Source organism: Artemia franciscana, chromosome 2 (genome assembly GCF_032884065.1).
Source record: "Artemia franciscana chromosome 2, ASM3288406v1, whole genome shotgun sequence".
NCBI classification, from domain to species: domain Eukaryota; kingdom Metazoa; phylum Arthropoda; class Branchiopoda; order Anostraca; family Artemiidae; genus Artemia; species Artemia franciscana.
In genome coordinates this window covers 63,580,288-63,598,798 of record NC_088864.1, presented here as the reverse complement: position 1 = coordinate 63,598,798, position 18,511 = coordinate 63,580,288, and the positions used below count along the sequence as shown (strand labels likewise).

Below are 18,511 nucleotides of genomic sequence, written 5' to 3'. Positions count from 1 at the left end.
CAATAAGCTCTGCGAAAAACGGGGTTCAATCCTACTCTCTAGTATTATAATGGAAGGATATTCGAGATGGATAGGTCAAGTTTTACGGGCGGAAGATGACAGAATGTCAAAGATTATGCTCTTCGGCTCATCCATTGTGAGGCCAAACGAAAAGCAGGTCGTTAAAATAAACGGCGGAAAGAGGTCGTTTGAAGAAAACTGGAACTTCGTAGGAGGGAATCAAGAGCACACTTTTGAATAGATCTAGGTATAGGAAGAGCATGCGCAGTTGTGCCGCATCAGGGGCTTGCCGCTGAAGAATAAAAGATCTAAAGTCGAACTGGCCAGCCATGACAGTTGCGTGTGTGTTTTCACTGATGTCACTCACAATATTGTTTATTAAAAAAAACTCCGTGGTACTCAATGGCAGTAGTTTTGATTGTATAGCAATACTCCGCGGTGTTCAATCGCAGTAGTGATAACTGTATATAGGTATTGGTTTGTTTTCTATTTCTGTTTTTATTGCTTTTAATTTTATATTTAATGAACTTAGATTTTGTAGATTGTTTTATATTTTATCTGTAGTTCTATTATTTAGTTTGCCAAACAGTTCGTAACGAACTGTAGTAAGGAGCGACCCGGCTCAATAGTAACCAAAACTCTAAAAAATTGAATTTTGATATCAATAGCTACATCAAAAGAATCGCATTTTAATGCTGATTTTAAATATATAAGTTTAATCAAGTTTAGTCTTACCCATCAAAAGTTACGAGCCTGAGAAAATTTGCCTTATTTAAGAAAATAGGGGGAAACACCCCCTAAAAGTCGTAGGATCTTAACGAAAATGACCCCATCAGATTCAGCGTATCAGAGAACCCTACTGTAGAAGTTTCAAGCTCCTATCTACAAAAATGTGGAATTTTGTATTTTTTGCCAGAAGACATATCACGGGTGCGTGTTTATTTTATTTTATTTTTATTTTTATTTTTTTCCAGGGGACATCGTATCGACCAAGTGGTCCTAGAATGTCGCAAGAGGGCTCATTCTAACGGAAACGAAAAGTTCTAGTGCCCTTTTTAAGTGACCAAAAAAATTGGAGGGCATCTAGGCCCCCTCCCACGCTCATTGTTTTCCCAAAGTCAACGGATCAAAATTTTGAGATAGCCATTTTGTTCAGCATAGTCGAAAACCGTAATAACTATGTCTTTGGGGTTGAATTACTCCCCCAAAATCCCTGGGGGAGGGGCTGCAAGTTACAAACATTGACCAGTGTTTACATGATATAGTAACGGTTATTGGGAAGTGTACAGACGTTTTCAGGGGGATTTTATTTTGTTTGGGGGTATGGCTGAGGAGAGGGGGCTATGTTGGAGGATCTTTCCTTGGAGGAATCTGTCAGGGGGGAAGAAAAATTCAACGAAAAGGGCGCAGGATTTTCTAGCATTACTATAAGAAAACAATGAAAAATAAACATGAAAACTTTTTTCAAATGAAAGGAATGAGTAGCATTGAAACTTAAAACGAACAGAGATTATTACGCATATTTGGGGTTCTAATAATACTTGAGTATAAAGAGCGAGGTATTTAGGAGGAGATAAATACCTCGCTCTTTATGCTAAAGTATTTTTAGTAATTTCAACTATTTATTCTACGGCCTTTCTGATTCAGGGGTCATTCTTAAAGAATTTGGACAAAACTTAAGATTTAGTGAAAAGAGCGAGGTATTAACGAGGGTACAAACCCCCTCGTATACATAATAAAAATATAAGGTTATGAAAGTTTGTTGCGTAAGTTAATTCTTAAGTTACGTATATTTTTTACTAATAAAAACGTTCGATAAAAATTAAAAGTTCTAGTTGCCTTTTTAAGTAACCGAAAAATTGGAGGGCAACTAGGCCTCCTTCTCCACCCCTTATTTCTCAAAATCGTCTGATCAATTTAAGAGAAAGCCATTTAGCCAAAAAAGAATTAATATACAAATTTCAATTTAATAATTTATGTCCGGAGAGCCAAAACCAAACATGCATTAATTCAAAAACGTTCAGAAATTAAATTAAAAAAAAAACTATTTTTTTTTTAGCTGAAAGTAAGGAGCGACATTAAAACGTAAAACGAACAGAAATTACTTCGTATATGAAATGGGTTGTCCCCTCTGCAATCCCTCGCTCTTTACGCTAAAGTTTGACTCTTTGCCACAATTCTACTTTTTAAAACAATTAAAAGCTTTAGCGTAAAGAGCGAGGGATTGCGGAGGGGACAACCCATTTCATATACGGAGTAATTTCTGTTCGTTTTAAGTTTTAATGTCGCTCCTTACTTTCAGCTAAAAAAATTAGTTTTTTTTTAATTCTAACTTAGCGTCGAAGACGCCTTGTTACATGCAGACTAAATATCTGGGTTGTTTTAGCTTGTGTTTTCCTTCTACTAGTTGTAGTCCCGTTTGTTTCTTCATTTTGAATTTTTTTTTTCTCCCTTTGGTTTTGGTACTGAAGAGAGATGTTAGTAATAGTAGTAGCAGTGGCCATGGTAGTAGTAGTAGTGTGAATAGTAGTAGTGGCAGCAGTTATAGTGGGACTAGTTGTAGAAAAATTAGTAGTAGTAGTATTAGTAGTTGTAGCATTTAAAATAATTTTTTAGAAAATACTTGCGAGTCATGGAGAACAGTTTAAACATAATATAACTCACCTGATACCAATAATGGTGGGACTGGGCTGTTGGGCTCACGTTGGACTTCTTGACAATTTGCCTAGAAAATAAGAACCAAACTAAACTTTATAAAGTAGATGCATTTCTTTATTTTACCTCAACATTAAACCCTGTTGCCGATTAAAGATATTATCCTTTATGCTGGAGCTCCGGAAAATCAATTGGCACAGTTTCACAGAATCTAGAATAGAGATTGCTGGGTAGGCCGTATTACCGCTAAAGATTATTGCTGCCTTTAAAGTTATTGCGTTAATATTAGGGCCTGACTGATCTATCGGCCATCTGTTGGCCGATAGATTCAGCTCTTTACGCTAAAGTTTGACTCTTTCTCTCAAATCTACTTTTTAAAACGGTGAAAAACTTTAGCGTAAAGAGTGTTGCGTTCAGGAGGGAACAGCCACTTTTATATACGGAGTAATTTCTGTTCGTTTTAAGTTTTAATATTACTTTCAGTTAAAAAAAAACTTGTTTTTTTTTATTTAATTTATGAACGTTTTTGAATTAATGCATGTCTTGGTTTTGGCTCTCCGCACATGAATACTTAGAACGAAATTTACATATTTTTTTTTGCTGAATGGCTTTTTTCTAGTTTTGGTCGGACGATTTTGAGGAAAAAGGAGTGGGGGAGGAGGCCTAGTTGCTCTTCAATCTTTTGGTTTTTTGGTGTAATATAGGCAACTAGAACTTTTAATTTTTTACGAACGTTTTTATTAATAAAAAATATACGTAACTTCCGAGTTAACTTTCGTAACGACCTTCCATATTCCTATATTTTTACTACGTAGATGAGGAGGTTTGACCCCCTCTTTAATACTTTGCTTTTTGCACTAAAGGTTAAATTTTGTCTCAATTCTTTAACAATGACCCCTGACTCACAAAGGTCGTTGAAGAAATACTTGAAGTTACTAAAAATACTTTAGCGTAAAGAACAGGTATTTAGGAGAAGATCTGCTCCTTACTTTCAGTTAAAAAACTTTTTCATATTTATCTTTTCATTGTCTTTTGTTTTAAATAATATTAGAAAATCCTGCGCCCCCTTCATGGAAATTATCTCCTCCCATGACAAATTCCCCCATGGAAAGATCCTTCCACGTAACCACCTCCCCTCAATCCTCTCGAAACATTCTAGGACCACTGGGTCGATACGATCACCACTGGGAAAAAGGAAAAAATAAATAAATAAACACGCACCCGTAATCGGTCTTCTGGCAAAAAATACGAAATTTCACATTTTTGTAGATAGGTGCTTGAAAATTTTGCAGTAGGGTTCTCTGATACGGTGAATGCAATGGTGTGATTATCGTTAAGATTCCAGGACTTTTAGGGGATGTTTCCCCATATTTTCCAAAATAAGGCCAATTTTCTCAGGCTCGTAACTTTCCATAAGTAAGACTAAACCCCTTTTTTAAAGTTTTGTTTACTATTGAGCCGGGTCGCTCCTTACTAAGTTCGTTACCACGAACTGTTTGATTGATGGGTTACAAAATGCATTCATTCATTCAGTCAATATCTTAATAGTTTTTTGTTCTGGTCATTTCTTCAATAAAAAGAGAACTTTTGTAAGTGTGGTATTTATGAATATATAGTAACAGTACATAAAATGTGGTGTATTTACGCCAAGATAACGGGTTCTTCTTTATCAAGATTGCGTCATAAGCAGGGAATACGAACACATTGGAAATTTAGCTTGTATCAAGGGGAATTTATAGCACATCGGATTGCGGAATCCATGCAACATTGCATTGAAAAATAGCTGAATCATTGCTACATCGCATAGGGGCATATGGGTCGTTTTGGCATTTAACCTTGTATCTAGGGGAGTTTATAGCAAGTTAGATTGCAGAATCCTCGCAACATTGCATTAAGAGACAACGGAATCTTCTCAACATTGCACAGGGACATACAGACTTACATAGGGACTTACGGGTTTAAACTTCACACTAATCAGAAACAATAAGTTTTTTGGGTCATGTCCTGGGCCTCCAGCACCCCCTCCCCTATGGAAGAAGCAGGGCCATATGGTCTTAATTCCTAAACTAAAAAACTTGTAAAGAACAGAAAACGAGGATAATAATAACGAGTGAAATATAGAAGAGAACTATGCAAATATTTCGATCGAGACGGTCGTCCGTCCTGTGTGCAGGATAAAAATAAAGATAAAAGTCCAAATGGCAGTATAAAAACTAAATGTTAAAATAAACACTAGAACTTAAAAAAAGCCTCTTTCTATGTACTGGTGAAAGGGTAAAAGAATAAAAATACGATACTGAATGGCATCTCAAACTTTCATTTTATGTTAAGCTTTTTTAAAGCTAATCGCTTACCAGGCATGGTATTAACAGAGATAGGTTGCGAAATATGATCTGGTGGATACAGTGGACAGGTTTGATAACGTTCAGAATCAACAAGTTCATTATAAATGGAGAATAGATAAGTTTCACCAGTATCTCTATTTACGGTGATCTTTTGGCTCCCTGATCGGGGGCAATGGTGGAGATATTATCAAGCAAAATGAAATGGTCATCGACGTGTTGAGCCAAGGCGGAATCAAAACTAGCAGGCCTTTGGCGTAGTTCCCTGACTTTGATAATTGAGCACCTGTGTTTCGACAATCTCTCCTCCAATTGTCGATGGATCCTAGCAATATAGAAACAACCACAAGAACAGGAAATTCTTTAAATAACCCAGAACGGGGATGGTTTTATCATTGCCGCAATTGAAAAAGCTCAGTATTTTATTTTAAATTTTGAAAGTGACCTTAATGTCATATTTTCTCAAAAAATTTTCCCAGTATATTACTAAATTTAGAATTATAGGGTAGAATAGTAAAAATTTTCATGTCGCTCACCAAAGTGATGCTATCTGTTAGGGGTTGTGGGGTTGATTCACCCATTTCTGCCTTTTTCAGTCTGTTTTCTATAATGGATTGAAGTAAGGTTATAGGATATCCAATGCAAAACAAAATGTCTTCAAAATAACTCAGTTCTGGGACTATAAGAGCTTCACAGAAATAATTATCACAGAATGATTCAAAGAGATTCAACTTGAACCGTGAAATATTTTAGTGGGGACGCCTTACCATTACTACTACTACTACTACTACTACTAATAACTCACTGCAGCACAAAACCACGTCAGGCCAACACAGCTACTCACGCTCCTTCTCCAACATAATCTACTCAAAGCCTCCCTCTTTACACCCTCCCAGGAAGTTCCCATTTCCTTTAAATATTTATTTATGACATCCTCCCAACCCAGACAAGGACGACCTGCTTTCCGTGTAGCCCCAGACGGTTGGCCAAAAAGAACAATCTTCGGTAATCTGTCATCCTTCATCCGCAAAACGTGGCCTAGCCATCTCAACCTTTCTTTTATTATAGCCCTAGAAAACGGGATTGAACCACATTTTTTGTACAACCTACTGTTTGAAATACGGTCAGTCAGCCGGGTGCCCAGAACAATCCGTGTTAGGGGAAATAAATCTAGCGTTCAGCATTTCAGATGAAACAAATCGTAAGTAAAGAATATTTAGGAAATTTTTAGTTATCCTAAATTTGAAATTTGAAATAATCATTAGATATGATATTCTGAACAAATTAGACTGTACATCGAATTTGCAGAATAACAAAATTTCTTTAGGAAAGCCTATTAACCGAGAAATAAATTCCGTTGCGTTTTTGTTTTTTTTTTTGCTGAAGAAATTTCGGGTGAAGGGATGGGATATGTAGCAAAGTAAACCTGTATCCAATCAATTTTTTTTTAAAATCATTCAAATAAATTTTCTAGTCGTTCGGAGCCCCTTGTTGCTCATGAAGATGTCGTAATGCTTACCCCGAATATTGAAACACAATTACGTATTTTCCCTTTGCTATGTGAAAGCTATAATGACTCAGTAAATATAGTTTATTTTAACACTAGGGACGAACCTCTTAAGTTACTATGGGGCAAAACTGTTGATACATATGAAGTGATAAACAATGACTATTTGAAAAATAAGATCTTTTTAGCGGCAAGATCACTAAAATATGCAGTTGAAACCTTTTCTATGAAGAGTGAGAGTATGTAACTTAGACGGTATACCAATATTATGCAAATCCCAATTTCTTAAGAAGTACACAAATGGCCTCATGCAGTTTAGATGGCCTCTTGCCATCTAAGAGATATACTGTCACCCTCTATAGAAAAGGTTTCAGCTGTATTTTCAACTGATCATACCGCTGAAAAGGTTTTATTTTTCAAATAGTCATTGTTTAGCCCTTCATATGTTTATCACTTCATTTACTAAGGCACCATTTTGAATGAAGTTTGCAAAACTGCATGAGGCCATTTGTGTACTTCTTAAGAAATTCGGAATTGCATAATATTGGTATACCGTCTAAGTTACATACTATCACCCTCTATAGAAAAGGTTTCAGCTGCATTTTTTAATCCTGCCGCTAAAAAGGTTCCATTTTTCAAATAGTCATTGTTTATCACTTTATTTACTAAGGCACCATTTTGAATGATGTTTGCTAAAATGAATGAGGCCATTTGTGTACTTAATAAGAAATTGGAAATTGCATAATATTGGTATACCGTCTAAGTTGCATACTGTCACCCTCTATAGAAAAGGTTTCAGCTGCATTTTTTAGTGATCCTGCCGCTAATAAGGCTCTATTTTTCAAATAGACTTTATTTACTAAGGAACCATTTTGAATGAAGTCTGCTAAACTGCATGAGGCCATTTGTGTACTTCTTAAGAAATTTGGAATTGCATAATATTGGCATGCCATCTAAGTTACATACTGTCACCCTCTATTGAAAAGGCTTCAGCTGTATTTTCTATTGATCCTACCGCTAAAAAGGTTTTATTATTCAAATAGTCATTGTTTATCACTGCATATGTTTATCACTTCATTTACTAAGCCACCATTTTGAATTAAGTTTGCTAAACTGCTTGAGGCCATTTGTGTATTTCTTAAGAAATTGGGAATTGCATAATATTGGTATGCCATCTAAGTTACATACTATCACCCTCTATAGAAAAGGGTTCAACTGTATTTTCTATTGATCCTACCGCTAAAAAGGTTTATTTTTCAAATAGTCGTTGTTGACTTCATATGTTTATCACTTCATTTACTAAGGCACCATTTTGAATTAAGTTTGCTTTGAATAAAGTTAATGAAAGGTATGGCGGACACATTACAAAGGAGGTTGCGCCTTCAAATATCACAATCATTGGTCTAAAGGGAAATCTTTCCCTAGTAGGAATAAGTAATGACAGGGAAGACAAACCTTGAAAATTTACTTTCTACCTACTATCAGAATAGCTTTAGTTCTAGCATTGGCCTAGATGAAGCGAGGAAAGTACGAGTTTCCTTGCAAGAAGCCACAAGAACACATGTAACAACATATTGAACATGGAGAGTCAATATTTTTGCAATTTTTGTCCATAATCGGACTCTTTCTTGTGGTACTAAAATTAAAAAATGAAAAATTATGGATAGATTATTAACACCATAAGTCTCAGGGGTTCCATATAGAAGTAACGCAAGAAGAAATTAAATTGCAATGGTTCTTGGTAGATTTGTGATTTTTCTTTTACTCTTTTGAAAACGAAAATTATGCTAAGAATTAACGCGGGGGAGGCTGCAAGAATGCCTTATTGTAATTCTTAATGAATATACTTATTCTTAGTAACTCAATCAAACAGTCCGTGGTAACAAACTGTAGTAAGGAGCGACCCGGCTCAATAGTAAACGAAACTCTAAAAACAGAATTTTGATACTAAAAGATACATCAAAAGAATCGGATTTTCATGCTGATTTTAAATATATACGTTTCATCAAATTAAGTCTATGTCATCAAAAGTTATGAGCCTGAGAAAATTCGCCCTATTTTGGAAAGTAGGGGGAAACACCCCCTAAAAATCATAGAATATTCACAAAAATCATACCATCGCATTCAGCATATCAGAGAACCCAAGCTTCTGTCTACAAAAATGTGGAATTTCTTATTTTTTGCCAGGAGACAGATCACGGGTGCATGTTTACTTGTTTTTTTTTTGTTTTTTTTTCCCAGGGGTCATCGTATCGACCAAGTGGTCTTAGAATTTCGCAAGAGGGCTCATTCTAACGGAAATGAAAAGCTCTAGTGCCCTTTTTAAGTGACCAAAAAAATTGGTGGGCACCTAGGCCCCCTCCCACGCTCATTTTTTTCTCAAAATCAACGGCTTAAAATTTTGAGATTTTGCCATTTTGTTCAGCTTAGTCAAAAACCGTAATAACTATGTCTTTGGGGATGACTTACTCCCCCACAGTCCCCGGGGGAGGGGCTGCAAGTTACCAACTTTGACCATTGTTTACATACAGTAATGGATATTGGGAAGTGTAAAGACGTTTTCAGGGGGATTTTTCGGTTTGGGGGGGGGGGGGGGCGGGGGGTTAGGAAAGGGGGTTATGTGGGAGGATCTTTTCTTTGAGGAGTATGTCATGGGAGAAGAGAAATTCAATGAAAAGGGCGCGTGGATTTTCTAGCATTACTATAAAAAAAACAACGAAAAATAAACATGACAAAGTTTTTTCAATTGAAAGTAAGGTGTAGCATTAAAACTTAAAACAAAAAGACATTATTACGCATATGAGGGCTTCTTCTCCTCCTAAATACCTCGTTCTTTATGCTAAATCGTCTTTAGTAATTTCAACTATTTATTCTACGGCCTTTCTGATTCAGGGATCATTCTTAAAGAACTGGGACAAAACTTAAGCTTTAGTGTAAAGAGCGAGGTATTAACGAGGGGGCAAACCCCCTCATATACATAATAAAAATATACGAATATAGAAGTTTGTTACGTAAGTTAATTCTTAAGTTACGTGTATTTTTTTTTACTAGTAAAAACGTTCGTTAAAAATTAAAAGTTCTAGTTGCCTTTCTAAGTAACCAAAAAATTGGAGGGCCACTAGGCATCCTTCCCCACCCCTTATTTCTCGAAACCGTCTGACCGAAACTACGAGAAAGCCATTTAGCCAAAAAAAGAATAAATATGCAAATTTCAATTTTAATAATTTTTGTGCGGAGAGCCAAAATCAAACATGTATTAATTCAAGAACGTACAGAAATTACTCCCTGTATGAAAGTGGCTATTCCCTTCTCAACGCCCTGCTCTTTACGCTAAAGTTTTTTACTGTTTAATAAAGTAGAATTGAGAGAAAGAGCTAAACTTTAGCTTATAGAGCGGGACGTTGAGAAGGGAACAGCCTTTTTCATACATGGAGTGATTTCTGTTCGTTTTAAGTTTTAATGTCGCTCCTTACCTTCAGTTAAAAAAACTAGTTTTTTTTATTTAATTTCAGTAAAGGTTGGAATCCTCTTTGATCCGTAAATCATCCATAAACCTTTTAGCATAATTACCTTAATTACCTTAATTCGCACTTCGGAGCGAAATAGTTGCAAGAACTGTGATGCTCCGTAGTTGATGATGGCGATAGATCTGGTCGCTGTGCTAAGGTCAAGCGACAAAACTGTAGGGACTAGAGAGGGTTGGAGAGGTGCAATTCAAGCCCACTCAGTAACGGTGATCACATGGTAGGTATGGTTCAAGGACCATTCTCCAGTGATTTAGAGTTGGCACCGCCGCACAACAGCAACTTCGGATAGAGCATGTGATATGGTTGGGTATGACAAGCCGCATCATCATCCAAGCTAACTCTCTATTGTCTTCCACGACTGTTATTGTCGGGAGGACTGGGAGGGGTTTTACCACTGGAATCTCCATGGTTCGGCCTCCCATTCCTTGTCGAGCCTCTTTTTGAATTCCTCGGGCGAGGTTGCAGAGACTGTCTCTTGGCTTAGTTTGTTCCAATCATTCACCGCTCGCTGGCTGAAAAAATCTAGTCGGACTTTGGTGTTAACGCTGGATTTGAACTGCTTTTTGGAAATTCCTCGTGTTTGCTTTTGGTGGGGATAGAAAGTGAACAGCTTCTGATCCGCTTGCTGGAGGTACCCGTAGGTGAGCAGCATGTCGTTACGCCTACGCCGAAAAACGAGTGTTGGGAGGTTAACAGATTGTAATCTTCTGCAGTAGGGCTGACTGCGTAAATCGTCGATGCATTTGGTGGCTCTCCTCTGGACACTCTCAACAAGCTGGATGTCTCTCTTGTAAAAAGGACCAGCAAGACATGTTCTGAAATCTAGGATTGCAGTAGGATTGCAGTTCTGCAGTAGGGCTGACTGCGTAAACCGTCGATGCATTTGGTGGCTCTCCTCTGGACACCCTCAACAAGCTGGATGTCTCTCTTGTAAAAAGGACCAGCAAGACATGTTCCGAAATCTAGGATTGGCCTGACCAGAGGTTTATAGAATTTCAGAAAAACTGTGGAGGATCGACTAATGACGGTTCTTTTCAGGAGTCCCAAATTTGCATTTGCTTTCGAAACTGCTTGGGCGGTGTGCTTGTGGAATTTTAAGCTGTCATCCAACAGGACTCCCAGGTCTCTACCACTACTAGAAGTAGGAATCAAGACTGTCGATAACGTTTTGCCGTCGTACATAGTGTACTGGTGCTGCGGATTACCACGGCCGAAATGAAGAGTGACGTACTTTGAGATGTTGAAGGACAGAAGCCATTTATCTGCCCATGCTTGAATTTGGTTGAGATTTGCTTGTAGGCTAATGTTGTCCACCGAACCAAATAGCTTGGAGTCGTCGGCGTAAAGAGTCAAATGGTTTTTTGTTTCAGCTACCAGGTCATTGATATAGATGAGGAATAAGGTCGGTCAAACGACTATGGGGGACTTTGTCGAAGGCTTTGGCAATGTCTAGTAGAATTAGGTCGACAGGAAATCCTATGTCAAGAAGCTGAGTAATTAGCTCATAATTTTCGAGTAGGTTGGTTTCGACTGACTTCCCGGGAAGAAAACCATGTTGTTTGTCCGAGATAATGCTGTTGGAAACTAGGTGCTTGAGAAGTGCATCATTGACAATTCTCTCTAAAACCTTAGCGACAACAGACGTAAGGCTTATAGGTCTGTAGTTTTCAGCTTTAGACCGGTCACCCTTTTTGAATAGAGGTGTAACATAAGCAGTCTTCCATTGTGAGGGAACAACTCTGCAATCGAGAGAAAACTGAAATAGATGGCACAAAGCGGGGGAAATCTCGGTGGCTGTTTCTTTGAGCAACCTCGGGTGGATTCCGTCGGGGCCGGCTGATTTGTTGGCATCGAGGTTTTTTAGCCTCTTTTCCACCATAGGTACAGTGATAGCAACCGTACTCATGGGAGACGGTATGTCGTATTTAGGAGGGAGTGGAGGCTCACTATCTGGTTCTGTTGTGAAGACGGAAGCGAACTGGTTGTTTAGTAAGTTTGCTAGTTTCTGGGTGTCAGTCACTTCTCCTCCATCATCAGTAGTGAGGCGTTTAACACAGCGCCTAGCGTGGTCTTTACTAGAGACGTAATTCCAAAACTTTTTTGGGTTACTCTTGCATTCATTGGAAGTCCAAGTTCAGAATTTTGGTACAGATGTTTAGTTAAGTTTCATAGTCTGTTCCGAGTGTGAACGTACTTTTCATAGTGACCAGGCTTATCTCTTTTTTCCAGTGGCGCAATTTGCGATTTCTTTGTCTTTTAATGCTAGGGGTCATATACGATAATGTCTTCGGTACGGGAACCAGCCTTTATGTCGTGTTTCTACTCTGAATCTCGGTGACAGCTGTCAGGAATTTCTCCCACTGGTCTTCGACATCGCCCTGAAGTAGCTCATCCCAGTCGATAAGTTTTAGCTCCTTTCTGATCGTCTCGTAATCTGTGTAGACCTTTCTTTTGTATTTACTTTTCACTGGACGTCTAGAGGTGATAATTTCTATGGCAAGATGATCGCTTTTCTCAACTGGTCGGAGATAGTTTACCTTCTGAATCGCTTCGATTCTGTTTACAAACACCAGATCTAATATCGTGGGTTGTTGGGAAGGGCGAAACCGAGTTGGTTGGTCAATTAGTTGGTAGGCAGAAAGGTCGTGTACAATCTCAATGAATGGTCTAGCGTTAATCGGGCTATTGGCAGTAGGGTTGTAAGGGTACCCGTCTTTCCAGATCAGTTCTGGGAAATTCAAGTCACTTCCGACAATAAAATCGCCTTTAAAGTTTTCAATTGCTAGGCGGAACATTAGAGAGAGAGTGTTCTCAGTCTCAATGGTTGAGGGTGAAGACGGGCTTCGATAGATACAACCGACTCTGAGAGGGCGTTGGCGCTGGTCTTCATCAGTAAGGTCAAACCATACAGATTCGACGGAGGCTGAATTTGCCTCAATGCTTAGCTCACGTACTGCATAGGTATTTTTGATCAGAGCCAGAACACCGCGTTTGCATCCTGTACAAGAAAGGTTGGAGACGACTCGGTAACCAGGCATATTAATATGAGAATCATCTAGCCTTGTTCTTGAATTCTTAGGACACACTTCTGTTAATAAGACCAGGTCATGGTCTTTTTCATACATGAGACTCCTAAGCTCCTGTAATTTGTTTGTTAGTTGATCAACGTCAGATATGAGACTAGAAAAGTCAGGACTTACTTGGTGACTGCTTTTTGTACCTGGTCCCATCTGATCCTCTTTGATCGGCTCAAAGGGGGTAGGATCTGACAGAGAGTCTAGAGACGTGATACTGGAACTGCCGGTTAAGGATATCAAATATACATCCGTTGCAGTCGAGGATAACTCATCATCGCGCAAGAATACACAGGAACTTTGCCGTAGGTCTTGGACACTATCACTTAGTCCCAAACTATGCTCACTATAACTAAACACTTTATTTACAACGCTATATAAAAGTCCCCTATTATGCAGATTTAGTGCTGCATGGGCACCGACTGGGATGGAGGTACTTCCCTTTGGCTTGGTCCATTTTTTGACACAATTTGAAAGTCAGAAATTGCTAGGTTTATCTCCCCTACGGCAGTTCTGGCTTTAAGAACTGGGTTTATGGCAGGCGCGGTCTTCCTTTCTGAATTGTATTTCACCTTTCTTCTCAAAAGACTTCTGAAGAATTTGCTGTTTTTGTGCAAAGGAACTAACCGTGAATATGACTGGTGATGGGCGGCTACCCGATGGCTGCACCGTGAATCCTTCTCTGGTGCGAGGCAGGAGTCTTCGCACGTTTGTTACCGAGTCACGTTTTATACCAAAATCATTATCTAGGATCGAAAGAATAGCTCTGCTGTCATCCTGGGAGGTTTGTATACCATAAGCGACGACATTGTTTTTTCTATTCTCTCTGTCTTTTTCGGCACGAACAAAACGACGAACATCCGACTCTAATGACTGTTTAAAGCTGAACTGCAGAGAAGAGACTTCACTTTGCGCAATTCGTCTGGCGTCATCAGCGCTACACTTGCTCGCAAGAGACGATTCGACCACATTAACTTTTTCACGGATGGTCGTTAGCTCAGATCTCAGACTCTCCGCTGACTGCGCAATAGACTGATTTATACTTAGTTGTAGCGTGGTTAATGCATTGTCCACAATAGATGTGATCTCGGCGGCTGAAGCACCTTGATGTGAAGCGTTCTGGGGACTTACTTTGCATGCTGGGAACACCCCCTTGAGACCGATTTTCTCCACCATTTTGCTAAGTAGGTCATATTCAGAGTCAGTCAATTTTAGGCAAGCTGCACAGACCCAATTTTCACAGTCATCACAGTTTAGTGCTGATGAATTCTCGTCCAAATTTGCACTGCAGGTTAAACACTTCTCAACATTTTTCTTAGGGCTCTGCCTCGGACGTTTCTGTTTTGGCGGCATTACTATTTCTATTCACACCAGGAGTACGTTTCCGTTCACTGTCATTTATTCTATGGTCTAGTTTAGGGATTTTGAATTTCAATGGATGGCGCCACAAAGCACTGTCGCTTATTCTATGGTCCAGTTTAGGGATTTTCAAATTCTGTGGGTAGCGCCACAAGAAGAAAAGAGCAACAAATGTCAAACAAGTTTAAAAACACGTTCCCTTTATATCGGCCATTATAAATTACCAACCTCTTAAATTAAAGTTACATTTCTTTTTTTCAAGTATTGAATAACATTTGAAAACCAAATAAATAACAGGACCTAATTTATTCCAGTCGTACTTGACAAAAATATACAAAAAAGGGCAATTGCAGCATTACATCTTTTGAGAACAGGCTCTGAGATTTAAAGGACCTGCTAACTTGACTAAAGCAACTAAAGACTAGGGGTTGGCTAAAATTTAGAAAAGGACAGACCAAAAAAGTAAGTAAGTTAATCAAAATTAAGTACCAAAACGAATATAGCGTACGGATCTGAGAGAAATAGAGGTTCTCTTGTATCGAAATCAAGTTAGGAAGAAGGGGAACTTTTTGGTAAGCCACCTGTCTTTAACTATTTGTGGCAACCACCTGTCTTGTGTCAATTTCATGAAATGTAAGTTAAAATAATATTATAGAACCTTTTTGACACTTTATCTAACCGAGATGTCCTGAATTTGTGTTTTGAGCTTAGTTTTCAGTTAAAGTCTTTTGAATCTTCTTTTGGGTTTTGACCCTACCTGTAATTAGAGGCGTATATTCTCCTTTGCGTACCCACGCCTTTGGTTTATTAGAGTATTCAATCTCTCAGATAATTTGAAGTTGCTTGTGTATTTATTCTGACTTAGTTCCTTTGATTAAGGTATTTTTAAAACTCGATTCTGACTATAAAGAAGCTGTGATTTCTTTAAATATTTTAAATATCTCAAGGTCCTTCTCAGATTTTATTTTCATTTGGTTAGAGGTCTTATAATTTTTTTCTTTCCTTTTTCCTAGTTAAGGCAGAGCCAGTCAAATCTATAGTGTTATTGAACAACTCAATCTAAAAATTGATTAATTTTAAGATTTGTCCCTGTTCAAAGACCCCAGTGGGTCCTTTCCGAGTAACTTAAAATTACTGTTAATTGTGGCACTTCTTGGCCCATGGCACTTCCTGGTCCGTGTTACTTCCTGGCTCGTTTGAAGTAAATAATGTTTTTTTCTTTGCAGAGTTGGTAGGGAATGAATGGATATCTACGGCCCGTGGCACTTCTTGGCCCGTGGTACTTCCTGACCCATGGTAATATTGGTCTGTTTGATGCAAATGATGAAAATTAACGCGAAGATGACGGGGACTGAATCTCTATGGCCATTGACATTCCTTGGCCCAAGGTACTCCATGGCCATAACACTTCGTCACCCGTAGTAATTCCTAGCCCAGGGTTCTCCATACCCTGTGAATCATCAAGGTTCAGGGATACTCCCACCCCCTGTGGCACATCATCCCTCGTGGCATGTCACAGTCTTTGACACCCCCATGGCCTGTGGCTCATGCTCCCAAAACATATTAACGATTTTTTTATTCCAAAACCTTTGGGAGCTTACCTCTGGTCCTCAGTGCCCATGTCCTTCATCCTTACGCGGTGTAAATTTTATCTTATCCATCAAAAGTCACGAGTCTGAGAAAATTTGCCTTATTTTTGAAAATACGGAGAACAGCCCCCTAAAAATCATGAAATCTTAACGAAAATCAAACCGTCAGAATCAGCGTATCAGAAAACCCTACTGTAGAAGGTTCTAGCTCCTATGAACAAAAATGTATTTGCTAAAAGACATATCACGGGTGCGTGTTTATTTGTTTGTTTTTTTTTCCCCAGGTTTGATCGCAACAACCCAGTGGTCCTAGAATGTTACAAGAGGGCTCATTCTAACTGAAATTAGATAAGTTCTAATGCCCTTTTTCAGTGACCAAAAAACTGGAGGGTACCTAGGCCCCATCCCACGCTCACTGTTTTCCCAAAGTCACCGGATCAAAATTCTGAGATTGTCATTTTATTCAGCATAGTCGAAAAATCTAATAACTATGTCTTGGGGACGACTTACTCCCCCAGAGTCCCCGTGGGAGGGGCTGCAAGTTACAAACTTTAACCAGTGTTTACATATAGTAATGGTTATTGGGAAGTGTGCAGAGGTTTTCAGGGAAATTCTTGTGGTTGGTTGGAGGAGGGGTTGAGGGGAGGGGCTACGTGCCCCATTCTTTGGGAAAAGAGTGCCCCACTCTTTACGCTAAAGTTTTTTATTGCTTTAAAAAGTAGAGTTGAGAGAAAGAGTCAAATTTTAGCGTAAAGAGCGGGGCGTTGAAGAGGGAACATCTCCTTTCATGTACGGAGTTATTTCTGTTCGTTTTTAAGTTTTAATGTTGCTCCTTACTTTCAGTTAAAAAAAACTTTGTTTTTTATTTAATTCAGCATAGTAGAACGGTCCAGCAACTATATCTTTTGAGATATTATGCATATCAAACCCCCACAATTATACAATTGGCCCATTATGCTTTATGCTTTAAAACTAAACTTTGCTTCAAAACAAATCAAAAAGCATTGTCTTTATGGTTGCCAGTAAGACACCTCAGCAATATATAGAGAACGACTGGGGGGTATTACTGATTCTACTATTACTGCTTCTGCCCTTACAATTTAAACAAATAAAAAGTTTAAGTGTATCCAGGTTATCAAAGAGCATAGATAAAATCTCTTGGGAATGATACTAAGTTTTATTAATCAGGTCAACTTCAGAAGCTATAAAATTCAATTAAAAAACACTGTTTGTATCAGGATTAAAAATTGTTGAAAAAGTTTCTCCGACATACAAATAGCAACCCATACTGTGGATTCCAATAGAAGAAAACTTAAGTGATATGCAATATTATTTTTCCATGGAAAGAAACGTTGTCAACAAAAAACGAACAGAAATTAATTAAATAAAATACTGAAAACAAAATGCGTCAGAAATATTTTCACCTTTCTTACTTTCATAAATGAAAAAATTTCAATATTAAGGAGCCACTGACGATTAACCTGACAATCCACGGTCATTTGCTATTATTTTTTTTCAGTAAAGCGCAAATTGCGTTCCCGTCTTGAGAAGGCATAGGAGTTATGTGCCCTACTCATGTTAATTTTTGATCGTTTTGAGTTTGACTTGGGTATTTATTGTAATTTGTTTGTTTTTAGTTTCTTTTATTTATTGTTAGCGGCTTGTGGTAGTTTTACGCTTTGAAGATTATTTGACTTCATTTTTGGCTCAATGGAGCTCCTTACTTTTCATTGAAAAACTTGTCTTGTGGAAGAAGTTCTTTTAAAATTAATAAAGATAACGAGCTATAGAGGCAAGCCAAATAAAATTCGAGTTACAGAGGTACAACATCGCTAAATTTACTCCCTATAGCCACTACCGAGTTAAGAATAACTTTATTAGTGTATTATAGACTTCAGATATCATAAATTGACTTTCAAATGTTAAGACTTGACTTTCAAATGTCAATAATAAGTTTTGTTTGCTAGGAAACACACACCTGAACATTAACCGAATCTAATACAAAAATATGTTTTTTTTTGGACCAGCAAAGGTCCGTTGAAAAAACTTCGAGATTTAGAGGTAAATTTTGACTTTTGGAGGTAAACTGAAAATAAAACTAAGATTTATATACTGAATTTCGAGTTATAGAGGTAATTTTTGGATCGCTTCGACTTACAGAGTTGAACCATTAACGCAAAATAATTTCATATCCGCAAAGATATACATGGTTTTTGCTTCGATTAGGGAAGTTTTCCCGATAGGATTGAAAATTATTCAAGTTATCAAGGATTTCGATTTATCGAGGTTCGAGTTATTGAGAGTCAACAGTAGTTTCAATTGATAGTAGTAGCAGTCCCAAGAAGTCGCCGCCGCAAGTAGTGGCAATCACAAGTGGTTGCAATCGCTGATAGTTGCAAAGCAGTCGCAGTTGCAAGTAGTCGTAGTCACAATAGTTGCAGTCGCAGTTGCAAGTAGT

The 18,511-nt window shown here is 38.1% G+C and overlaps 1 protein-coding gene across 6 annotated transcripts in view; it reads right to left on the bottom strand.

Moving 5' to 3' along the window:
* LOC136043922 (cyclic AMP response element-binding protein A-like) overlaps positions 1–18,511 on the bottom strand; it is a 294,352-nt gene that overhangs the window by 21,153 nt on the left and 254,688 nt on the right. For 4 of the 6 annotated variants that reach the window (XM_065728975.1, XM_065728970.1, XM_065728972.1 and 1 more), the window contains exon 3: positions 2,665–2,725. The exons of the other annotated variants lie outside the window; for them this stretch is intronic. In XM_065728975.1, the coding sequence (XP_065585047.1) occupies positions 2,665–2,725 (61 nt within the window). The remainder of the gene's footprint in view (positions 1–2,664; positions 2,726–18,511) is intronic. 6 annotated transcript variants of the gene reach the window in all.